This window comes from Salvelinus namaycush, chromosome 23 (genome assembly GCF_016432855.1).
Source record: "Salvelinus namaycush isolate Seneca chromosome 23, SaNama_1.0, whole genome shotgun sequence".
NCBI classification, from domain to species: Eukaryota; Metazoa; Chordata; class Actinopteri; order Salmoniformes; family Salmonidae; genus Salvelinus; species Salvelinus namaycush.
The window spans coordinates 24,131,233-24,156,892 of NC_052329.1; the positions used below are offsets into that span (position 1 = coordinate 24,131,233).

Genomic DNA, 25,660 nt, shown 5'->3' on the forward strand with positions numbered 1-25,660 from the left:
GAGCTGCAAACGCAAAGCCAAGCAACAGGTTTATTACATACTAAGAGTGAGGTTTATACATTCTTGGTATGATCCATAACAAAAAAACTAAACAAAAATGAACACGTGGGATGAAAGTGTCCATCCATGTATAATACGACAGAACGGACATGTCAACAAGCAGGGGAACAAGATAATTCTCCAATCACCACCTAGGATGAGAACCTAATACTGGTCCATTTATTCCCCTAGTTATTCTACGAGGCTGCTCTAATAACTAGTATCTGAAGTGGTAGTCATCCACAAGAGCTCATCTCGGTCATCGGTTCTGACCTTAACCCTTCAGGGATGACATGCCTGCTCTCATGATCTCATCCACCAACAGGATATTGCTGGCTATTACCGTGCTGTGGACAGAAAACAAATCAATAACAGTTTAATCCAAAGGGTCATTGAATCTTAAATCTGAAGGGTCATACTGAATTGAGATTAAAAGGGTGTGTTGTTCTTACCATGAGTGAAGGAGTTGTTTCTTAACACTGTAGTTATCCCAAACCCCAGCTTCCGAAGCGACCATTGGTTCACCTAAAGAAAACAAAAATTGGTAAATTTAAAGTGATTTTAATATTTTGGTTTTGACATAGGAAATGAGTATGATGTGAAATAAATCCATATCCTCAGTTTGAGGTTAAATTCCATACCAGAGCTCAGGTCGACTCCAACCAGCTGACCACTCTCTTTGTACTCAGTCTGGAGTTTGACCAGGGTCTCCATTGGATCATAACCAGAGTTCTGGGCTAGTACCTGGAGAGAAAGAAACAGTCAGCAGTACTTAGATCTATTGCTAAGACTTTTCTTAACTAAAAGCTGATTTCATTCATTGTCAGAGTTAAATAGATGTTATATCAATAGAATGCCAAAGCACGGAAGGCATTGACAAAAATAAATAACTTTAAGACTCATTACATACCTTGGGGATGATGAGGAGGGCATCAGCAAAAGCCTGCACACCCAGCTGAGCCCGGCCCTTCACTGAGGGTTTGTGCTTTATCAGAGCATCATGCACAGCCACCTCGAAGGCCCCGGCCCCTGACACCACGCAGCCTGCAAAGTCAACATTGGGATCAGACTCTGAACAACAGCTGACTGGCTGATAAGCAATACTGAAGAGATCAGTCGTTGATATGGGTAGGCACACTGAAAAACAAAAGGATTTCTAAAAGGTATTATTATACACACAAAATTAAGTGATTTGAGGCAGAGTGGTGTTTGAAAATGTGAATGGATGCCATCTGACCACAGACTTCTCATCATTCCACAGGGAAGACTTTACAGTGGGCTGTTCCTGAAGAGTTTTAGTATGCACTTAAACTAGCTACTTGTATTCACTTCTCCAAGGAGTAGGCGAGGCACAGGTCAGCACTCACCTTTAGTAAAGAAGTAGTGAAAGAATGTTTTTGCATGGTGTCTGATTGCATCTACTACTGACAGAGTAACACAGAATTCATCCATGCCTACAAATCTATTCCAGCATCATTACAGAATCAGTCCCATCTTGATAAAACCAAACTCCCCCACTCAATATCAGTGATAGTAGAGCTGGATTCAAATAGTTGCTGAGTTTGATTAATCCTCCCTAGTGTCAGATGAACTTCCATTGCAGCAGTACGTACCGTCCTCGATGGCGTTCTTGACGGCCCTAAGCCCATCCCTGACTGCGTCTTTGATCTGGGTCAGGGTGTGTTTGTTGGGTCCCTTCACAAGCAGGGTCACCGACAGGGGGTTTCCACACTTCTCTATGAATGTGTACTTCTCCTCACCCTGTATGGGGGGAGAAACCACTACATATTTAACTTCATGATAAACCACAATATTACATGTTTGACATACACATTTTTACCAAATCATAGATTTTCATAGTATTGGAAAGAAGAGGCATGGCAAGCTGATTAGGCCCCTTTTGTATCCTCACTTAGTGGGGTGAATGTGGCCAGTGATTCCACCCACCCACACCAGGAGGAATTCTGTACCAAATGTTTTAGAAACTGGTACAGACCATTTGACGGTTTGTCCTGGTATAAAGGTAAAGACCCAGCATGTTAACTCACCAGGGTGTGTTCATAGACCAGACCAGCCTGGCCCAGGCATTCTGGGGTGAGGTCTTCGAAAGAGTTCATGGCGATACCTCCACAGGCCAGGGTGAGTCTGGGGGGGGAGACGGGGTAAAATGGTCAGCAAGACACTCAAATATTACATTAGTCTCACACACACACACACAACATTGTATTCACTCCTCCACTGAGTAGGTGAGGCACAGGACAGCACTCACATTTAGTAAAGTAGGAGTGAAAATATGCTTTTGCATGGTGTCTGACTGATTTTACTACTGACAAGAGTAACACAGAATTCATCCATGCACTAGAGTACCTCTCCAAGATGCACTGTTCAAGCTTGTAAACAAAGATTGAGGAAAGCTATATAGTTATTGTACCTTTCCATGTTCCTCCTCTTGGTCCTACGCAGAGCTACAATGCCCTCTTTGGCCAGAGCATCCAGGGAATATGGGTCAATGCCCTGTAATGAGTAATTAAAAAATATATATATTTAATGAATCCAAATGTAATTCAAATCAGTTTTAATATGCTGCAATACTGAATGTACTGGTCTGCTGAATACATGTGGAGGAGAATGCAGCTCCTCCAATGCAGAGGTTACAGACCACACTTTACTGTAGCACAGAGTAAAATCCAAGGGAGCTACAAAGAAAGCACACAAGGGTGTTCACTGTGCTGTCAGACACTTCTGGTTAATAAGTTAGTATTGCCTGAGTCTTCAAAAAATGTTCTTTGAAAGATTGAAGATAGATCACATTTCCAAAATATGTTTTTCGCCAGTGAATAAATTAACTTCCTAGTCATACCTTCTGGTTGAGGACCACAAAGCCCTTGCTGTTATCAGCACAAACTGCGTTCTTGAGCTCGATGATCTTCTTCACACGCTCCTCGATGAACTTCCTCTCAGCAGCCACCAGCTTCTCCCTCTCGCCAGCACTCTTGTAGAAGAAGCCAGAGTTCACCTCACTGAAAGTAAAGCAGGGGTTTATGTGAACTGACAGTTTAGAAATCCATGCTCTTTTCACAGGACACTATTGGGAAAGTATACCAACATAGGCGGTCACACTACAAGCCCCTTTACTGTAGTAGCTACGTCCTATAATATTGACTTTCCAGTGACCAAAAATCATTCCTGCTTAAAAAGAGCATTGCCACATCTCTGAAATTAACTAAACTGCAGGACTTGTATTCACTTCTCCATGGAGTAGATGAGGCACAGGTCAGCACTCACCCTTAGTAAAGAAGTAGTGAAAGGATGCTTTTGCATGGTGTCTGACTGGATCTACTACTGACCGTAACACAGAATTCATCCATGCCTACACATTTAGTCCACCTAGTAAAAGCCAAAGATAGCTGCGCTAACATTATACTGACGTTTTCTCATATTCCAAAGAGGCATTGCAAGTGAGCACAAAGGCGTCCTCCACCCGCTTCTTCATGTCTGGATGGCGGGCGCCGTGGTCCAATACCAGGCCTCGGATCAGCCTAGGGAGGGGACAGAAAAGGTTACAATGTTGGACACAATTCAAATGTATGCATTGTCAGTGACTGTATATGAGGGAAAGTGATATGTACACTCACTGTGTGTCGCTGTCAGTCTTATGCTTCATCTCCATGATCTCTACCATGAACAGGTCAATAGGCTCATTGGGTCTGTGGATAGCCAGCACAGCATCCACCACAGCCTGAAAAATATCCCCCAAGTAAAGGGAGTGAAGTTAGATGTGCTGATCATACAATCAAATGACAAGTAGAGCATTGCTTGATTAAGCTTGTCTGGTGCATGGAAGAGCCCCACCAAAAAAGTCCCACATCAGCCAAGCTCAAGTAAATGCTTTAAGTCAGGGATGGGTAACTCCAGTCCTCGAGGGCCTGATGGGTGTGTTAGCTGGGGCAAAAGTGTGACACCAGATTCCAATAGACCAACTAATCATGATATTCAGTTTAAAATGCAATTGACTTAAAAATATATATATAAATTTAATTTAAAAAATTAAAAATAAATTTAAATAAATTTAAAAAATCGTCCGTTTGCGCTAGGGATGGGGAAAAGTGTGTGACCACTCCGGCCCCGAGGACTACAGTAGCCCATCCCTGTTCTACACGGCCATAAGTATGTGGACACCTGCTCGTCGAACATCTCATTCCAAAATCCTGGGCATTAAAGGTCCCCCCTTTACCAAAACAGCCTCTACTCTTCTAGGAAGGCTTTCCACTAGATGTTGAACCATTGGTGCAGAGACTTGCTTCCATTCTGCCACAAGAGCATTAGTGAGGTTGGGCACTGATGTTGGGCGATTAGGCCTGGCTCGCAGTCAGCGTTCCAATTAATCCCAAAGATGTTAGATGGGGTTGAGGTCAGGGCTATGTTCTTCCACACCAATCTCAACAAACCATTTCTGTATGGACCTCGCTTTGTGCACCGCATTGTCATGCTGAAACAGGAAAGGGACATTCCGAAACTGTGGCGACAGAATCTAGAATGTCATTGTACGCTGTAGCGTTAAGATTTCCCTTCACTGGAACTAATGGGCCTAGCCTGTACCATGAAAGCCCCAAAGCATTATTACTCCTCCAAACTTTACAGTTGGCACTATGCATTGTGGCAGGTAGCGTTCTCCTGGCATCCGCCAAACCCCGTTTTGTCTGTCGGACTGCCAGATGGTGAAGCGGGATTCATCACTCCAGAGAACGTGTTTCCATTGCTCCAGAGTCCAATGGCGGCGAGCTTTACACACGCTTGGCATTGTGATCTTAGGCTTGTGTGCGGCTGCTCGGCCATGGAAACCCATTTTATGAAACTCCCGACGAACAGTTATTGTACGGACGTTGCTTCCAGAGGCAGTTTGGAACTTGGTTGAGTGTTGCGACCGAGGACAGACAATGATTTTACACGCTGTGTGCTTCAGCACTCGATGGTCCCATTCTGTGACCTCCCACTTCGCAGCTGAGCAGTTGTTGCTCGTAGACGTTTCCACTTCACTATAACAGCACTTACAGTTGACCAGGGCAGCTCTAGCAGGGCAGAAATTGCAAAAAAATAATAATTATGCAACATGGAAGTGTTGGTCTCATGTTTCATGAGTTGAACTAACGTCCCAGAAATTTTCCATATGCACAAAAAGCTTATTTCTCAAATTTTGTTCACATCCCTGTTAGTGACCATTTTTCCTTTACCAAGAGAATCCATATACCTGACAGTTGTGGCATATCAAGAAGCGGATTACACAGGTGTACCTTGTGCTCGGGACAATAATTCCATTAAAAAATGTACAGTTTTGTCACAACAAAATGCTACAGATGTCTGAAGTTGAGGGAGCATGCAATTGGCATGCAGACTGCAGGAATGTCTACCAGAGCTGTTGCCAGATAATTTAAATGTTAATTTCTCTACCATAAGCAACTTCCAACGTTGTTTTAGAGAATTTGGCAGTACATTCAACCGGCCTCAACAGCAGACCACGTGTAACCACGGCAGCCCGAGACATCCACATCCAGCTTTTTGACCTGCGGGATCTTGAGACCAGCCACCCTGGACAGCTGATCAAACTGTGGGTTTACACAACCTAAGAATTTCTGCACAAACTGTTAGAAACCGTCTAAGGGAAGCTCATCTGCATGCTCGTTGTCCTCACCAGGGTCTTGACCTGACTGCAGTTCAGTGTCGTAATCGACTTCAGCGGGCAAATGCTCACCATCGATGTCAACTGGCACGTTGGAGAAGTGTGCTCTTCTCAGATAAATCCTGGTTTCAACTGAACCGAGCAGATGGCAGACAGCATGTATGCCGTTGTGTGGGCGAGCGGTTTGCTGATGTCAACGTTGTGAACAGAGTGACCCATGGTGGCGGTAGGGTTGTGGTATGGGCAGGCATAAGCTACGAACAAACCAAATTTGATTTTATGGACAGCAATTTGAATGCAGACACCGCGAGAGCCCCATATACTACCCACCACTGCGACTTGTATGCTCTCGTTTGCTGGCCTCGCTTCATATCCATCGCCAAACCCACTTGCTCCAGGTCATCTATAAGTCGTTGCTAGGTAAAGCGCCGCCTTATCTCAGCTCACTGGTCACCATAGCAGCACACGCTCCAGCAGGTATATTTCACTGGTCACCCCCAAAGCCAATTCCTCCTTCGGCCGCCTTTCCTTCCAGTTCTCTGCTGCCAATGACTGGAACAAACTGCAAAAATCACTGAAGCTGGAGACTCATATCTCCCTCACTAGCTTTAAGCACCAGCTGTCAGAGCAGCTCACAGACCACTGCACAGAGCCAATCTGTAAATAGCCCATCTAACTACCTCATCCCCATATTGTTATTTATTTTGCTCCTTTGCGCGCCAGTACAGCGACTTGCAAACTCGTCTTCTGCACATCTATCACCCCAGTGTTTAATTTGCCATACCGTAATAATTGCCACTACACCCCTTTTATTGCCTCACCCCCTTATCCTACCTCATTTGCACACACTGTATATAGACTTTCTCTATTGTTTTATTGACTGTACGTTTGTTTATTCCATGTGTAACTCTGTCGCACTGCTTTGCTTTATCTTGGCCAGGTCGCAGTTGTAAATTAGAACTAGTTCTCAACTAGCCTACCTGGTTAAATAGAAAAAATAAAAGATCTGTACACAATTCCTGGAAGCTAAAAATGTTCCTGTTCTTCCATGGCCTGCATACTCACCAGACCTGTCACCCATTGAGCATGTTTGGGTTGCTCTGAATCGACATGTACAACAGCGTGTTCCAGTTCATGCCAATATCCAGCAACTTCGCACAGCCATTGAAGAGTAGGACAACATTCCAAAGGCCACAATCAACAGCTTGAGCAACTCTCTGTGAATGAGATGTCGCCCTGCATGAGCCAAATGGTGGTCACACCAGATAGTGACTGGTTTTCTGATCCACGCCCCTACTTTATGTTTTAAAGGTATCTGAAGAACAGATGCATATCTGTATTCCCGTCACAAACACACACCTCTGTGAGGAGATCAGCCAGCTCGGCGTGGACCTTGGTCCTGAGGGAGGTGCGGGCCACGTGGATGAGGGTCTCTCTGTCCATCTCTCTGGTCACCTTCATCTCCTCGAGCACCTTCAGAGCCTTATCCTTGGCTGCCTCAAAACCTTCTGCTATTATCCGTGGGTGGAGACCCTTTTTGGAGGCAAAGACAGAAAAAAAAACAGGAATAGGGGGTTAACTAATGGTACTGGGATACAGATTATGCAACCTGCTTTAGTGGCACCGATTCTACATTTATCAATTAAATAATTTTAAGTCATCACACAACCTTGCTAAAATGAAATGCTTTATCAAAATCCCTTCTTTTATCTAGGAAACTATTTAAATTACATGTTGGGGGCTTCCCCCAAGCCCCATCTCACCTCTGACACGTAGAGGTCAGCTTGTTTCAGGAGCTCTCCAATGATGAGCACATTGGATGTTGTACCATCACCTGTGATGTCATCCTGTGCCGTAGCCACTTTGGCAATCAAGGATGCTGTCGGATGCTGGATTTGCTGATTGAAGACAAAACTTTAGTGTCAAAGCAAGACTATAAGGCAACATCTCACAATTAGTACGGTTACAGATGTTAGATGAAGATGTACTGGTCTACTGAATACATGGGGAGGAGAATGCAACTCCTCCAATGCAGAGGTTACAGACCACACTTTACTGTATCAAAGAGTAAAATCCATGGGAGCTAAAATAAAATAAAAAGCACACATGGGCGTTAACTGTACATCAAACTCATGGGATATTTGTCTTACCATTTCGTGCAACAAGACATTACCATCTTTGGTCAGCTTTATGTCACCAGCCCCTGATACAAGCCTGCAAACAAGCACACAAAACATAATTTGTTAGAGGCTCAACAAATGGATATTTAAAACATGACTAGATGCATTGTACACTAATGTTTCTAATCACGAGTATAGCTAGTATAGCTATATAAACTGATAGCCAGATTTTCAGTTATAGTAGTCTCCAAATGATTTAGGTATCTGCTGATTATCCTTTATAGTTAATAGAAATTGATTGGTCAAATAATCCAGTGCCAATTGTAAAACCACTCCCTGATGATAATTCAGATAGCTAGCTATAATTTAGCTAACCGTAGCTACGTATTTTGGAGGTGGCTAGGAAATCCACTATCTATCAAAAAGTTAACATAGTTTCTTAGAGAAACTACTGCGTACAATGGATCTGACAAAATAAACATATCTAATACCACAAATGGTCTACTGGCTGCCAGGATACCACGATGTTAGCTAAACTAATAGCAGTAGCATGCTAACTGCTAGCGAGCATGGCCAGTTGCACTCACATTTTCATTGTTCCTTTTGGTCCCAAATTACTTTTGAGCACATCCTGAAGACCCCGAGCAGCACTGATATTTACTGCAAGAGCGGCTTGAGCACGTGCTACCTCAGCTTTCGGGTTTAATGCCTTTATAGCAGTCATGGTGTAAACATTTGCTATTCAGTTAATCCACGCTGTAGAATGTACTGTAAAGGCTAACGCTAAATTAAGAAAGGCCGGTTTCTGGAACTCTCTGGGCTTCACGTGCGGAAATTGACAGTGATCACTCCTTACTGTCGTCTTATTGGCCAGATGTTAGGCGGAAATCCAAATTACCCTGTGTGATTGGTGATACAATAGGTAACTCAAATATAGAAAAGGCGGAGTCAACCTTTTTGTTCACGAGGTTCAATTTGGCGCTGAGCGGCGCAAATTCACAGATCTTTATAATACAAAACTGTTCAAGCTCAGCTGTTTAGAAGAGGATGTGATTTATAAGTCAGATTTTAAAAAGTGCCCTACTCCTTTCTAAAATCTACCATCATGAGCAACCACTTTGTATGAAATAAAATATTAATATGGACATAAATAGGTAATGTATATGTAAAAATAGATGTCATTTGTCTCACTGTCAAAAAGGCAATGCAGTTGGGGGCGGTATAGCCATCTCGAGACAACTCCGATATAGTATTTTTTCTGAAAGTTGCCGGGATGTCACGTGTCCTACTTATCTCAGTACACTAGTAACAATTTAATAATTACGAAACTTATATTAGATCAAATAAACCTCACCTAGCAAATAAGCCACCAAATTCGACACTCTCACTGATCTCCACACAAAAATTCCTTGCTTGGTGGGCGAAGCAACGAAAGAACGCCACCTGCTGGACATTGTTTCTGCCGAGTTGGGCATCTCACCTCTTCGCCTCTGGGGTTACGTAAAAGCAGAGATATTAGAGAAAGGAGGAGATAAGAATCAAATGGGTCAATTAATGCAGGTACGTATAACGCCCCACCCAGCACCCTGTGGAAGCTAATCGTCACGCAATCCCTTCTCAAAGTCAGGGTATGAGTCGATAAACGTGCATATTTTCCTCGAAAGTATATAATGTCACGATTCCAAAGCTATACAATATTACAGATAGCAAGTTAATTATCTCACATCTTGGAATATATGTGTAATGTACTTCTTGTTGACGAAATACATGCTAATGTTGGGTTTTTGAGCTAGCGCCCAACTGACTCCATTTCTTTCCTTGAAGGAGAGCTCTACTTGTCCCAAAATCACAGAGTGCACCACGCTGCTCATTGAAGTTGCATGGGCATCATACACAATGGCCGATAATACGCTGCCAATTGAGTTTTCCATCTCCTCGAAAGTGTCTCTGGTAAAAGCAAACAGTAGTGGGCGGTCTCACGTGCCGGCTTTCTTTTGATTCGCTCGGCTTTCTCTTCCTCACTGAACCTATTGAAAGTATCTGGGAAGTCGGCCGATGCTGAAACCGTGGACAGTGCCATATCAACGCTTTAGCAACCAGTAAGTAAGAACATTTTGCACAAACTTGTTTTCTTGTTGAAGAAAGTAGACTTAGTTTGCAGGACCAGCACATGCCAAAAAATACATATGAAGAGTAACATTTAACACCATCAAGGACACTTTGCACAGGTAATACAGACGTATATAATGTCCTTAAATTGATACATTATGTAACGCATTGCATGATTTCAAATTAACTCTACTGTTTTGCTCTGTGATCCCGACCGTGCACAAATGTATCGTAGTGGAAACTCAAGTTGGCAATGGCATTCATCACCTTTTGCGTGCATGCCGGGCACTTTTTCGCGAGGAGAGGGTGACGCAACAGTTGCACGATAGTCTTCTCCAAGGCTGCTGTTGTACTCTGTTGCTACTGCCAGCAACTAGAAGAAAACGATGCACGGACCGACTAAGTTAATTCGGTGTAATTTTTAACAATATAATATATATTTTAAAGTTTTGTTTCGTTAAATATTTTTTGGCACTGCATCAGTCGATTAATCATGTACGGTAGACAGTTTCTATCGCATGCTTGAGCTGATCACTGTCGTGTAATCAAACTTGTCTGTACGTGAGTAAAATAACTACTAACAGTATATCTTTTATGAAGGCAAATTTATTGCTAGCTTCACATTACAAGCCACATGAGAGAGAGCAATGCTTTCTTCATGAACCCCTACGTTCCCCAGACGCCATTGGTCATATGCTAATCAGGATGCAATATGCAAATAACACCACATCTCCCCTTTTCAGAAGATAAATGGTACACTGCCGTTGTCTCAAAAAACCTCAAGGTATTATTATGTCGGTAGGTCTAAGGGATTATTCTGCCTTTTTATGTCAGTACGTCTGTTCCTGTCTAGTTCTTCTGGAACATTTCAACATAGTCATGATTGTAAAATATTTTCTGTAAACTTTAACCCAAAATGCATCTCTCATTTCTTTTAACACAAATGTACCCCACAGGTAAATTAGAACTGTAACAACTTGACAGCTGTTGTTTTGTCCTATTTTTTATTTTATTTTTTACTTTGAGCTCAGTCTTGTTTTTGCTCTGATTTAAAAGTCCAGTCTTTGAGGTTTAACTATTGCTCGCCCAGACCTTGTTCTGGATGTAGCAGGTACATCCAGGATTACCTTGGGTGTTGGTGTGTCGGAGTGGTGAAGACACTTGAATCTTCTCCTGCGTAGCGTTGTTGTTCTCAGGTCCATCCATAGGGATGAGGTGATATCTGTTCCTGTGGACAGAACCGTGGGGAACTTCCACTATGTAGGATTGTGGTATTGCATGTTCCCTCAGCACTGTTCCTGTGATTTGAGTCCGTCATCAACACCTGTTTTCCAGGTGGGTGTCTGCTGAGGTTGCTGACTCTGTGACGCTTGTTGAAGCGTTGCTGATCCGCACTCCTTCTCTCCTTTTCCTTTGAGCTGACCACACCTGTGTTTGGGATTGATGGGTCTAGCAGCGATGGGAGTTTTGGCACTGTGGTACGAAGCTGTCGTCCCATCAGCAGTTGCGCAGGGCTGAAGCTATTCTGGAGTGGGGTTGACCGATAGGCCAGCAAAGCAAGGTAAGGGTCAGCTGCTTTCTTGAGGAGGTTCTTCACCGTCTGAACGGCGCGTTCCATCTCTATGTTGCTTTGCGGGAACTTTGGACTGCTGGTGACATGGCAAAATTCATACTCTGCAGCGAAGTCGGAAAGGGGTCTTCCAGAGAACTGAGGCCCATTGTCCGTAACCAGGATCTCAGGTACCCCATGGTGGGCGAAGATGGACTTCAGATGAACTACGACGTCTGCAGACTTTGTTAGTGACAGGTTTGCAATTTCCACCTTGAGGAGTAGTCCACCACTAGCAGGTAGGTGGTGCATTTCAGAGTGAACAAGTCCACTCCCAGTCTTTGCCAAGGTCTCTCAGGAAGTTATGATGGTATGAGTGGTTATGTGTGGTTTGTGCCCTCTGATCTGTGTCCTGCAGTTAAGCACAAGTTCGTTCAGTTGCTGGCTGAGTCCAGGCCACCACACAGCCTGTTGGGTGCATTCTCTGCACTTGACCACACCTTGATGACCCTCGTGCAGCTTAGTGAGGACATCATTTCGTAAGGCTGATGGAATTAAAAGTCTTGTTCCTTTCAACAGAAGACCGTTGTGCATTGTGAGAAAAGCACATTCTGCCCAGTACAGTTTCAGCGGTCCTTTGCATCCGCTGAACTCCGACCATCCTTTCTGACACATTGTCATGACTTTTGAGCACACACTGTTGGCTTTGAGTTGTTCTCTCAGATTGTCTATGTAGGAAACACTCGCTGGAAGCTGTTCCATGATGGCATTCACATATGTATTTGTTCTCTCCATGAGCTCCATTTTTGCAGCAGTAGCTTTGGCTTTGACTGGCGCACGTGACAACGTGTCTGCAGTCCACAGACTATTTCCAGGGACATGAGCAATCGTATAAGATTCATCGGCTGACACCTTGGTCTCTTTGTTTGGGTCTGGATGTGGGTGTGGATGTCAGCTCCTCCTTCAGCTCTTTGAAGGCTCTGACTTGGTCACCCCCCCAGTACCAGTGGTTTTTCTTTGAGAGTAGGTCACTGAGAGGTTTGTCCTTTTCTGCTAACTGAGGGATGAACTTTCCCAGTTGGTTCACCATTCCTAGAAAACTCCATAGCTCGCTGACTTTGGATGGCTCTGCCATCTCCTTGACAGCCTGTCTTTGTCGGATCGGGCTGTACTCCTTTGTCTGAGATACTGTGGCCCAGGAACTTCACTTCCTCCTTTTGACAGGATACATTTCAAATCAAATTTTGTTTTTCACATGTGTCCCGAATACAACAGTGAAATGCTTACTTACAAGCACTTAACCTCTCTTGGGTACGTGAGACGTTAGCGTCCCACCTCTTCAACAGGCAGTGAAACTGCTGGGCGCCAAATTCAAATACAGAAATACTAATTATAAAAATTCAGAAAACAAAACATATTTTACATAGGTTTAAAGATTAACTTCTTGTGAATCCAACCCGGTGTCAGATTTAAAAAATGCTTTATGGCGAAAGCATACCTTACGATTATTTGAGAACATAGCCCACTAGACAAATCATTACAAACAGTAACCAGCCAAGTAGAACAGTTACACAAGTCAGAAATAGAGATAAAATGAATCCCTTACCTTTGATCTTCATATGGTTGCACTCAGCAGACATTCATTTACTCAATAAATGTTCCTTTTGTTCGATAAAGTCTCTTTATATCCAAAAACCTCCGTTTTGTTCGTTTTCTTCAGTAATCCACAGGCTCAAACGCAGTCAAAACAGGAAGACAAAAAAATCTATATTGTATCCGTAAAGTTCATAGAAACATGTCAAACGATGTTTATATTCAATCCTCAGGTTGTTTTTAGCCTAAATAATCAATAATATTTCAACCGGACAATAACGTTGTCAATTTAAAAGGTAAACAAGAAACGCAATCTCTCGGTCTCACGCATGAAAAAGCTCTGTGACACTTTAGGGTCCACTCATTCAGACTGCTCTTCTTCATTTTTCAGAATACAAGCCTGAAACAATTTCTAAAGACTGTTGACATCTAGTGGAAGGCATAGAAACTGCAATTTAAGTCCTAAGTCAATGGATACTGTAATGGCATTGAATAGAAAACTACAACAACAACAACAAAAATACTTCCTGAATGGATTTTTCTCAGGTTTTCGCCTGCCAAATCAGTTCTGTTATACTCACAGACACTATTTTAACAGTTTTGGAAACTTGAGTGTTTTCTATCCAAATCTACCAGTTACTATATGCATATCATATCTTCTGGGCCCGAGAAGCAGGCAGTTTAATTTGGGCATGCATTTCATCCAAAATTCCGAATGCTGCCCCCTACCCTAGAGAAGTTAACCAACAATGCAGTTTTAAGAAAATCCCTAAAAAAGTAAGCATAACAGATATAATTAAAGAGCAGCAGTAAGTAACAAATGAAGGGCAATGTACAGAGGGTACTGGAACAGTGTCTATGTGCAGGGGGCACCAGTGTCGAGGTAATTATGTACATGTAGGTAAAGTGGCTATGCATAGATAATAACAGAGAGTAGCAGAGGTTGTTGTCCTGGCACCACACAGCCTGTTCTCTGACCTCCTCCCTATAGGCAGTCTTGTCGGTGATCAGGCCTACCACTGTTGTGTCATCAGCAAACTTATTGATGGTGTTGGAGTCGTGCCTGGCCGTGCAGTCATGAGTGAACAGGGAGTACAGGAGGGGACTGAGCACGCACCCCTGAGGGGCCCCCGTGTTGAGGATCAGCGTAGCAGATGTTGTTACCTACACTGACCACCTGGGGGCGGCCCGTCAGGAAGTCCAGGATCCAGTTGCAGAGGGAGGTGTTTAGTCCCAGGGTCCTTAGCTTAGTGAAGAGCTTTGAGGGCACTATGGTGTTGAACGCTGAGCTGTAGTCAATGAATAGCATTCTCACATAGGTGTTCCTTCTGTCCAGGTAGGAAAGGGCAGTGTGGCGTGCAATAGTGATTGCATCATCTGTGGATCTGTTGGGGCGGCATGCAAATTGGAGTGGGTCTAGGGTTTCTGGGATAATGGTGTTGATATGAGCCATGACCAGCCTTTCGAAGCATTTCATGGCTACAGATGTGAGTGCTACAGGTCGGTAGTCATTTAAGCAGGTTACCTTAGTGTTCTTGGGCACAGGGACTGGTGGTCTGCTTGAAACATGTTGGTATTACAGACTCTGACAGGGAGAGGTTAAAAATGTCAGTGAAGACACTTGCCAGTTGGTCAGAGCATGCTCGGAATACACGTCCTGGTAATCTGTCTGGCCCTGCGGCCTTGTGAATGTTGACCTGTTTAAAGGTCTTATTCACATCGGCTACATGAGAGCGTGATCACACAGTCGTCCGGAACAGCTGGTGCTCTCATGCATATTTCAGTGTTACCTGCCTCGAAGCGCGTATAGAAGTTATTTAGCTCGTCTGGTAAGCTTGTGTCACTGGGCAGCTCTCGACCGTGCTTCCCTTTTGTAGTCCGTAATAGTTTGCAAGCCCTGCCACATCTGACGAGCATCGGAGCCGGTGTGGTACGATTCGATCTTAGTCCTGTATTAACGCTTTGCTTGTTTGATGGTTCGTTGGAGGGCATAGCTTCCGGCTTTGAGTCCCGCTCCTTGAAAGCGACAGCTCTCCCCTTTAGCTCACTGCGACTGTTGCCTGTAATCCATCGGTTCTGGTTGGGGTATGTGCAAACAGTCACTGTGGGGACGACGTCCTCGATGCCCTTATTGATAAAGCCAGTGACTGATGTGGTGTACTCCTCAATGCCATCGGAAGAATCCCGGAACATATTCCAGTCTGTGCTAGCAAAACAGTCCTGTAGTTTAGCATCTGCTTCATCTGACCACTTTTTTAATAGACCGAGTCACTGGTGCTTCCAGCTTTAAATTTAGCTTGTGAGCAGGAATCAGGAGGATAGAGTTATGGTCAGATTTGCCAAATGGAATGCAAGGGAGAGCTTTGTGTGAGGATTAAAGTGGTATTTTTCCCTCTGGTTGCACATTTAACGTGCTGATAGAAATGAGGTTAAACTGATTTAATTTAAATTGTCCATGATTTCATCTGATTTCATTTGTCCATGTTCAAAGCTAAGCCGGCTTTTTCCATCTTCTGCAATGCCAAAAGGCAGACAGTTAAAGTAGTAATGTCCAGAAGGTGTGATGAAGGTTGTTAGCTTAACTGACTCCTTGGCTAGCGGAATCTGCCAGAAGCTCATGTTCGCGTTGAGCTTGCTGAAGATCTTCGCCCCGGCTAGTGAGCCACGGGTCTGTTGGACAGTGGGAAGTATGTATTTTTCTCATTGGGACTGGTAAAATCGACACATATCCACACGTCCCCGTTCTTCTTTGGGACAACCACCATGCCGGCTCACCAGTCCGTGGGCTCCTCCACTCTGGTAGCAGCCTTGAACCCTTGCTTGCACACTAGCTCTTTCTTGACTTTTGGCAGCAATGTCAGAGGAATCCGTCATGCAGTGAATAGGGCTCTGCGCCAGGTTTCAGCTTGATGGTATATGGTTCTTGTACTGTGCCAAGACCGCTGCACAGCTTTGGATAGCTTTCTTTCAGTGCTTGTAAATGTAATGCTGTCAGAGTCGAGCTACTAGCTCATGCTTTGTGATCGCTGGTCTGCCTAGTAAAGCTGTGTGTAGATCTCTGACATACACGTCCTCCAGTGTCTCCTTTTCTCCTTTTCTTAGAACCACACTTGCGATGCCGATCATGTCCAGCGGCACTCTTCCTGGTCCTAGCAGAGGCACCAGTGTCTATTTTAAATGTCACATTTCTGTTCGTCACTTGAATGTCAATCATCCTGCTCTTATTGTTCCTCGAAAAATGCTATCATCCTTTTCTTTGAACCTTGTTTACGGCTGTTAATGACACGTTGGTAATGTCCTTTTCCCCCCACAGGAGTGACACACTACTTCATTAGCTGCACACTGTGCTCTTGGATGGACAAGGATTTTGACACAGTTTTGACACTGACTGCTTTTTGTCATTAGTGTTTTCATGGCTATCTTTCTCATGCTGGAATTTCTGTTTCCACTGGCTGCCTTTCTGCATAACTCTATCCACTGGGCACAATAAAGAATGCAAGAAATCCATCTCTTATTTGTCCATACTGTTTTTGCTGGAGTTCGTTTAGGTTTAGACCCCTCAAAACGTAATCTGCTTTGTCGCCCGTACAGTACATACAGTAGTGTTTACCTGGTTTTTCTTGGTAGATGTGTGAAGATTACTCGCCTGATGAAAGCGCTCGAACCTCCTAAGCAATTTGGTCCATTCTTGAGGTTTAGAAAAATCTAACGTCTCCGGCGGCTATATGCTAAATGTAGGGCTTGGGCCTGTATGCGCGAGTATCTATGACCCTCCCGCTGTACTTTGCACGGGTGCGGTGGCTACTGTGCTTCTCCTGCGACGTCTTCCATGCTGATTAGACTCCTCGATTTTCTTCCCAAAACTTTTCAACCAGTTACTGTAAGCTAAACTCTGTTAGTAAATACACTTGTTCTAGTCCACTTCTGACACCATGTTGTGTAATCAACTTGTCTGTACGTGAGTAAAATAACTAGTAACGGTGTATCTTTATGAAGGCACATTTATTGCTAACTTCACATTACAAGCCACATGAGAGAGAGCGACGCTTTCCTCATGAACCCCTATGTTCCCCAGGTCCTCATTTAGCATATGGCCAATCAGGATGCAATATGCAAATAGTTCCCCAATCACATTATCTTACCTTTCAACTCATTTGGCCAAATTTTCAGCCTGGTTTCAGACTAGACGTAACATAGTAAATTAAAATCCTGGACACTCAAATTCGTATGGTCTGTTACATTTGGTATGGTTACGTAAGACAGAAAGTTACTTTAGGCAAAAAAAACTAAAGGGGGGTGATTGGTCAGAATGGGTGGGCATATAACGTAAATGTCTAGCAACCCAACATTTCAACTACTTAGTACTTTTTAGCAAATTTGTAGCTACATTTCATGTTAGTTAACCCTTCTCCTAACCAATGTTCCCTCAAAAGATTTTCATCACTTAGTAAATTTCAGGTCTGCTGAGTGCAAAACTTGAACGTTGTGAAAGTTCTGTGCAACATCCGGTGCACGTTTACTGTGAACACTGAGTCAACTAGACTACTGTGGCTATTTGATCATAAGGCAGGCCTACCAGAGTGGCCTATCATCAATGGAGAAAATGCATCCCATAACATTTTAACATGGACATAGCTGTTCTACCGTTCAGCCTACAGTAGCAACCAATGTGTGGTTTCATAATTTGAGAAAAAATAAACATGCAGGGCTTGACATTAACCTGTTTAACCGCTTGTCCTTCAGGCAAAATAAAATGTATCATTATTCCCATACCATTATTACAGAGAATCAGACAAATTATGCTACCCAGTTTATTCAAGCCTGTCTCAAAATACAACCCTGCCCCTTTAAGACAAAAATAGCGCTTCACCTGACTTGCTTTTTAAAGATGTCTAGAAATGCACACATTTTGTGCCCTTGTAGGAAGCTCCCCCATTGCTGACTACAAATTATAACTGGGCAAAAAACTCACTAACTAGGAAAGGATATGTACAAATGTGCACACATACAGTTGAAGTCGGAAGTTTACATACTTAGGTTAGAGTCACTAAAACCCGTTTTTCAACCACTCCACAAATTTCTTGTTAACAAATTATAGTTTTGACAAGTCGGTTAGGACATCTACTTAGTGCATGACACAAGTAATTTTTCCAACAATTGTTTACAGACAGATTATTTCACTTATAATTCACTGTATCACAATTCCAGTGGGTCAGAAGTTTACATACACTAAGTTGACTGTGCCTTTAAACGGCGTGGAAAATTCCAGAAATTTATGTCATGGCTTTAGAAGCTTCTGATAGGCTAATTGACATCATTTGAGTCAGTTGGAGATGTTGATGTATTTCAAGGCCTACCTTCACAGTCACTGCCTCTTTGCTTGACATCATGGAAAAATCAAAAGAAATCAGTCTCAGAAAAGACCCCAGAAAAAAAATTGTAGACCTCCACAAGTCTGGTCAATCCTTGGGAGCAATTTCCAAATGCCCGAAGGTACCACGTTCATCTGTACAAACAATAGTACGCAAGTATAAACACCATGGGACCACGCAACCGTCATACTGCTCAGGAAGGAGACAAATTCTGTATGTACTTTGGTGCGAAAAGTGCAAATCAATCCCAGAACAACAGCAAAGGACCTTGTGAAGATGCTGGAGGAAACAGGCACAAAAGTATCTATCCATAGTAAAACCAATCCTGTATCGACATAACCTGAAAGGCCGCTCAGCAAGGAAGAAGCCACTGCTCCAAAACCGGCATAAAAAAAAGCCAGACTACGGTTTGCAACTGCACATGGGGACAAAGATTGGACTTTTTGAAGAAATGTACTCTGGTCTGATGAAACAAAAATAGAACTGTTTGGCCATAATGACCAACGTTATGTTTGGAGGAAAAAGGGGGAGGCTTGCAAGCCGAAGAACACCATCCCAACCGTGAAGCACGGGGGTGGCAGCATCATGTTGTGGGGGTGCTTTGCTGCAGGAGGGACTGGTGCACTTCACAAAATAGATGGCATCATGAGGCAGAACAATTATGTGGATATATTGAAGTAACATCTCAAGACATCAGTCAGGAAGTTAAAGCTTGGTCGCAAATGAGTCTTCCAAATGGACAAGCATACTTCCAAAGTTGTGGCAAAATGGCTTAAGGAAAACAAAGTCAAGGTATTGGAGTGGCCATCACAAAGCCCTGACCTCAATCCCATAGAAAATTTGTGGACAGAACAGAAAAAGCATGTGTGAGCAAGGAGGCCTACAAACCTGACTCAGTTACACCAGTTCTGTCAGGAGGAATGGGCCAAAATTCACCCAACTTATTGTGGAAAGCTTGTGGAAGGCAACCCGAAACATTTGACCGAAGTTAAAAAATTGAAAGACAATGCTACCAAATACTAATTGAGTGTATGTAAACTTCTGACCCACTGGGAATATGATGAAATAAATAAAGGCTGAAATAAATACTCTCTACTATTATTCTGACATTAAAATAAATTGGTGATCCTAACTGACCTAAGACAGAGAATTTTTAACAGGATTAAATGTCAGGAATTGTGACCAACTGAGTTTTTAAATGTATTTGGCTAAGGTGTATGTAAACTTCCGACTTCAACTGTAGCTACATGTAGCTTTCGCCTTGATCTCAACAAGCGCATCTACTCAAGACCGCTGATGCTGTAAAAACGGTCCAGTTCAAAGTGAATTTCACAGATCCATATATATGGCAATGGTCTATTTGCATATATGTCTACTGCACATCTGATTGGTAATGGCACACCGGTCTGTGTAGAGTACATGCCTGAGTCGTGCCTGTCATTGCAATAGACTTCTACTCTGATCTGTCTGCCTGCAACAAAATCTCTCGTATAGTTAGTTTTGCATACTAAGTCTTGCATAGTTCGTTTTGTTTCGGTATGTTACATTGAATGTGGCTAATATTGTGTTGATTCGATCACAATTCCCACAGTAAAGTGAAACGTTGATCGTGTTAACTAAGGGGAATAATTCTAGAAAGTTGAGTGAAGTTCAATCTTGTGCTTTTCTGTCTACTAGTAACAAATGTAATTACTTGTCCTTCGATGCACTCATCACTTTCAAATACACTCGTCCTGTCCAAATAGAAATTACCGCTGTCAGTTAAACAATCAATTATGTTTTTGTCTCTCCTGCGTGCTCTTGCTTCAGCATAATGACAACTTTATCACAGACAAAGGAAATCTTCCGGAGAGCAGATGCTGTGTGCTTCGACGTGGACAGCACTGTTATCAGAGAAGAAGGCATTGATGAGCTAGCCAAATTCTGCGGGGTTGGAGATGCTGTCACAGAAATGTATGTTGTGTAGCAATTCGTAATGATTTTAAGTGTGCTGAAATGCATGTTTCTTTCTTCTCTCCTTTCTTTATCTAGGCCCATCTACATTCCCCTGTACATTTCCCTGTGCCATAATTTTCTACATGTTAAATTTGCAACATATTTGTTGAGTACATTGTGTTTCTCTCATTTCAGGACTCGCAAGGCCATGGGGGGGTCAGTGACTTTTAAAACTGCTCTGACGGAGCGCCTGTCCATCATCCGATGCTCGAGGGAACAAGTGAACAAACTGATAACTGACCACCCTCCCCAGTTGACGGCAGGTATTAAGTAAGTGGTTGTTGATTTCAATTGGTCAGTCTTTTTTTCCCACTCAACACTATTTGGTTATTAGCAGAGGCTATGGTAATTTGATCATAATTCTCACATAAAATGGTTGAACTAGTAGTCTCTTCAAGCTGGGCGTCTAACCTCAAGTTACAATCGCTTATGAAACCTGTACTAATTTCTGCATGTTGTAGAATAAATTTACACATTTCTGTACATTGTCCAGGGAGCTTGTTGATACTCTGCACCAGCGCAACGTGAAGGTGTTCCTGGTCTCTGGCGGTTTCCGCTGTATCGTGGAGCATGTCTCCACTCAACTCAACATTCCCCTCCATCACGTGTATGCCAACCGCCTCAAGTTCTACTTCAATGGTAAGAGCAGATCAGAGCAGTATCAGAATCACCTCTCACACTGTGGAAGGGATGAAGTGTGGTTGATGACAGTATGATCATTCATGTTTTAATATTATTGGTTGTTTTGGTTTGATGGCTGGAAGCAAAAACGGGTGGCCATCTTGTTACTCCGGTATCCCTGTACATTTGATATTGGCACTGACTCTGTATATAGCTTCCTCTCTTATTTCTTAATTCTCGTTTCCTTTATTATATATATTTTTTATTTGTATTAGTTATACTCTTTTGATATTGATTACTGCACTGTTGGGTAGAGCTTGCAAGTGAAGCATTTTACTGTACTTGTGACAATAAAACTTGAACTGGACTTCAGAGGGCTGGTTTCAATCAAGCAAGCAGTAGATTGGCCTCTACAGGGAGGAATTCTTTACTAATTTGTTGTTCTATTTTCCTTCTAGGTGAGTTCGCTGGCTTTGACGAGACCCAGCCCACATCTGAGAGTAATGGGAAGGGGAAGGTGATCAGCATGCTCAAGGAGAAGCACGGCTTCAAGAACGTGGTGATGATCGGTGATGGAGCCACAGACCTGGAGGCCTGTCCCCCTGCAGTAAGTGTTGTCTTGTCAATACACTAAAAGACAGGTGACAAGCTAGTATTTATAGCTGTTATTTATGTAATCTCCGGCTTTCTGTCATGGAATACTTTCTTGTCCATTTTGTGGAGGAAATTTGTATTTTGTCTCTGCTCCCAACACCCCTAGACACCACAGAAACACGCACACAACACATTTTTAGGTGGAACACAGAGTCAACAGCAGTGCAGTGCCTCTGGAGGAGTTAAAAGACAAAAGACATCCAGTGTCCATTATTACTTTACATTATAGCTGCCTCTAACACCTGACAATCTAGTATTGGGATGTATTCAGTCGCAGATCGTAGCAAAACGTTTTTTTGCAATGGAAACGAGTTTCTATTCGACAAATTCAGGTAGGTTCCTCCCCGGTTCAATCCAGTTGCTTCTGTTTGGTTCCTAGTGAATACACCCCTGCAACTGTGTCTTTAAAAAAGGTGCTTAAAACTTCTTATGGCTGGGGGCAGTATTGAGTAGCTTGGGTGAATAAGGTGCCCAGAGTAAACTGCCTGCTACTCAGGTCCAGAAGCTAAGATATGCATATTATTAGTATTTGGATAGAAAACACTCTGAAACAAGGTTCTAGAGACTGTTGACATCTAGTGGAAGCCTTAGGAAGTGCAATCGGACCAAATTGTACACTGTATATTGGATAGGCAAAGACTTGAAAACCTACAAACCTCAGATTTCCCACTTCCTGGTTGGATTTTTTTCACAGGTTTTTGCCTGCCATATGAGTTCTGTTATACTCACAGACATCATTCAAACAGTTTTAGAAGCTTCAGAGTGTTTTCTATCAATCTACTAATAATATGCATATCTTAGCTTCTGGGCCTGAGTAGCAGGCAGTTTACTCTGGGCACCTTATTCATCCAAGCTACTCAATACTGCCCCCCAGCCATAAGAAGTTAACGGCTATGGGATCGGTCCCCCCTGGCGGGACGGTTGAGCAAACATAGGCTAATGTGATTCGCATGAGGTTGTAAGTAACAAAATAAAATCTCAGGACATGGACATATCTGATATGGGCAGAAAGCTTAAATTCTTGTTAATCTAACTACACTGTCCAATTTACAGTAGCTATTACAGTGAAAGAATACCATGCTATTGTTTGAGAAGAGTGCACAATTATTAACTTAAATGTATTAATAAACCAATTAGGCACATTTGGGCAGTCTTGATACAACATTTTGAACATAAATGCAATGGTTCATTGGATCAGTCTAAAACGTTGCACATACACTGCTACCATCTAGTGGCCTAAATGTAAATAATACATTATGGCTTTTCGCTTGCATTTCAAAGATGATGGTAAAAAGAAAAATGTGTTTTGATTCTTTGTGTTATCTTTTACCAGATCTACCGGTAATGTGTTATATTCTCATACATTCATTTCACATTTCCACAAACTTCAAAGTGTTTCCTTTCAAATGGTATCAAGAATATGCATATCCTTGCCTCAGGTCCTGAGCTACAGCCAGTTAGATTTGGTTATATAATTTTAGGTGAAAATTGGGGAAAAAAGGGTTGGATCCTTTAATTAAACAATTATCCTCACCACATTTATTTGTTTTTCAGAATGCATTCATTGGATTTGGTGGAAACGTGGTTAGGCAGCAAGTAAAGGAGAGAAGTTTGTGGTACGTCACAAGTTTTAGAGAGCTGCTAAAAGAACTGGAGAAGATTTAACAACAAGGAAATACCATAACCTGAACCCTCTTACAACTATTGTTACAAATGCTAACATCAGTGTTTTATTTTCACCTAATGGTGTTATCCAGTGCACAATATTTTTTATTTCCAGTCAATAGATTTTTTTTATTAATAAATGTTTACACTACAATAGTGTCTTCTTGGGTTTGACCCCTGTTGATTTTTATACTAGATGATACTAAAAAAATTAAAGTTAACTAAATGTTATCCTTTTTGGAGGGTTTTGAGCAGGGTTGGAGTCCATTCGATTTCATTTCAGTATGTTTGTTTAATTCCCGAATTCAATGAATTGAACCCAACCCTGGATTTGTGTGTTTTTTAAACTGCACTTTTGTGGTTTTGTCCTTACTTCAAACTTTTGTAGGAAAGGTAATAAAACTACTGCATTTTACAATATGTGCCATTAAATGCCTTTATAGATGTAAATGTTTTGCCATTGACACTAATAATAGTAAAAGTGTAAAATGCAGTTCTGAGTATGTGTGGTCATTTACTTGTTTGTTTTCTTTGTGTCAACAGCACAACAGCCTCTGATGGTATCATCCACTAAACAATGACATAACTACACAGTGAGCTCAAAGTATTGGGACAGTGACACATTTTTTGTTGCACTTTGGATTTGAAATTATACAATGACTAAAGTGCAGACGGACCGCTTTAATTTGAGGGTATTTTCATCCATATCGAGTGAACCGTTTAGAAATTAAAGCATTTTTTGTACATTGTCCCCCCATTTTTCAGGGGACCAAAAGTATTGGGACAAATTCACTTGTGTATTAAAGTTGTCAAGAGTTTCATATTTGGTCCCATATTCCTAGCACATTAAGTGTTTTCTAAACACTTGTACATTAATATGAATGCTACCATGATTACGGATAGTCCTGAATGAATTGTGAATAATGATGAGTGAGAAAGTTAGAGGCACAAATATCATACCCCCAAGACATGCTAACCCAACGGTTGCCAAACTAGGTGTCGCCTGGTATTAAAATCGGGTCGCAAGAGAATTTCCAAAACCCTGAGAGAAAAAATATTTACAGTATGTATATTATCTTTGTATCTCAAAATCATTGTAATATGGTTAACTTTAAAAATGAAAATTATTCAAATCTAAAATATCAAATTCAACCAGGGAACGCCCTTAGATCATGAGAAAAGGTCGCACTTGACCGTTGCACTTGAATCATTCCCACGGGGAATGACTAGGCCCTCAATGCTATGAAACCACAGACTATTGCAGAGACTTATTACTGGCCGCAATTGATATGGTGAAAACAATGTGTTGGGAGTCAGAGGCACAGAAACACACATCAATACCTTTGTCAGATAACACTGTTAAGCAAATAATATATGCTATTGCTAGCAATCAAGAGGAAACTCTGACTGAATGACTCAAACTCCCTAGCTTATGCTCTCCAAATGGACATTAGCTGTGAGGGCCGAGATGCCCATGCATTGACTTTTGTTCGCTATACATGGCGGGGGATGCTATTCACGAGGACATTGTTCTGTCTCATTTTTTCAAAGCATGAAATGGCATATGGGATGTTCAGTTTGCTGCGTGGCTATAATGACGAAGAACAGATTCCATATGGTTATTTGGGGCTCCGTCTATCACGGAACGGTGGGCAGGCCTCTGCACTCTAGTTGTGTGTCTCCCTCTGCCAAATGGATGTATAGTATGATACACTGAGAGCAACTGGCGGCAAAAGAGCTGAGCACAACTCAGAGATATACTGCAGCAGGTAAATTAGATTGTAAACTACATCAAACCATGTCCACTGCACGCACGCCTGTTTGCAAAACTGTGGAGATATGGGATCGGAGCATGACAATGTTCTATTTCACACCGAGGTTTGGTGGTTATCGAGGGGGAGTGTTAAAAAGATTTTTGAGAGAGGAACTGTTGTCATTCACAATGGTTGTAAAAAAATAAAAGACTTTCGGTTGACTTTCTGTGTAATGAAAAGAAAATAACAGAAAACAGCACGATTGCTGTAAACCCCACGTTTTAAGATGACCACAAGCATCCCTGTTCCTAAGAACTCTAATGCCACAATGACTACCGCCCTGTAGCACTCACTTCTGTAATCATGAAGTGCTTTGAGAGGCTGGTTATGGCACACATTAACTTTGCCACCTTAGACCCACTCCAATTCGCGTACCGCCCCAACAGATCCATAAATGACTCGATCTCAATTGCTCTCCACACTGCCCTCACCCACCTAGATGAGAGGAATAC

The 25,660-nt window shown here is 42.5% G+C and overlaps 2 protein-coding genes and 4 non-coding genes across 7 annotated transcripts; 1 reads left to right on the forward strand and 5 right to left on the reverse strand.

Annotated features, from left to right (window-relative positions):
- Nucleotides 1-16: 16 nt before the first annotated feature.
- Nucleotides 17-8,644, reverse strand: LOC120018217 (T-complex protein 1 subunit zeta-like). The gene is made up of 14 exons (XM_038961293.1): nt 8,424-8,644; nt 7,867-7,930; nt 7,480-7,614; nt 7,076-7,249; nt 3,675-3,778; nt 3,468-3,578; nt 2,900-3,059; nt 2,471-2,553; nt 2,088-2,184; nt 1,653-1,800; nt 950-1,083; nt 681-783; nt 492-564; nt 17-386 (listed from the first exon to the last, which is right to left on the reverse strand). Exons 1-14 carry the CDS (start codon nt 8,558-8,560, stop codon nt 314-316), a joined length of 1,596 nt encoding a protein of 531 aa, XP_038817221.1. The 5' UTR covers nt 8,561-8,644; the 3' UTR covers nt 17-313.
- LOC120018983 lies at nt 1,357-1,493 on the reverse strand. Its single transcript, XR_005472280.1, has one exon. It is a non-coding gene; the product is annotated as a small nucleolar RNA SNORA15 (small nucleolar RNA).
- Nucleotides 2,259-2,396, reverse strand: LOC120018982. The gene has a single exon (XR_005472279.1). It is a non-coding gene; the product is annotated as a small nucleolar RNA SNORA15 (small nucleolar RNA).
- On the reverse strand, nt 2,633-2,771 carry LOC120018985. Its single transcript, XR_005472282.1, has one exon. It is a non-coding gene; the product is annotated as a small nucleolar RNA SNORA22 (small nucleolar RNA).
- LOC120018984 lies at nt 3,275-3,409 on the reverse strand. Its single transcript, XR_005472281.1, has one exon. It is a non-coding gene; the product is annotated as a small nucleolar RNA SNORA15 (small nucleolar RNA).
- Nucleotides 8,645-9,853: 1,209 nt separating the features above from the next.
- Nucleotides 9,854-23,867, forward strand: LOC120018764 (phosphoserine phosphatase-like). Of its 2 annotated transcripts, none has more exons than XM_038961970.1 (6): nt 9,854-9,935; nt 20,269-20,412; nt 20,590-20,724; nt 20,948-21,093; nt 21,534-21,682; nt 23,284-23,867. In XM_038961970.1, exons 1-6 carry the CDS (start codon nt 9,892-9,894, stop codon nt 23,392-23,394), a joined length of 729 nt encoding a protein of 242 aa, XP_038817898.1. In that variant the 5' UTR covers nt 9,854-9,891; the 3' UTR covers nt 23,395-23,867. The 2 variants fall into 2 exon arrangements, with proteins under 2 accessions (XP_038817898.1, XP_038817899.1); XM_038961971.1 differs by lacking the exon at nt 9,854-9,935 and adding an exon at nt 9,944-10,064.
- The last annotated feature ends 1,793 nt before the right edge of the window (nt 23,868-25,660 follow it).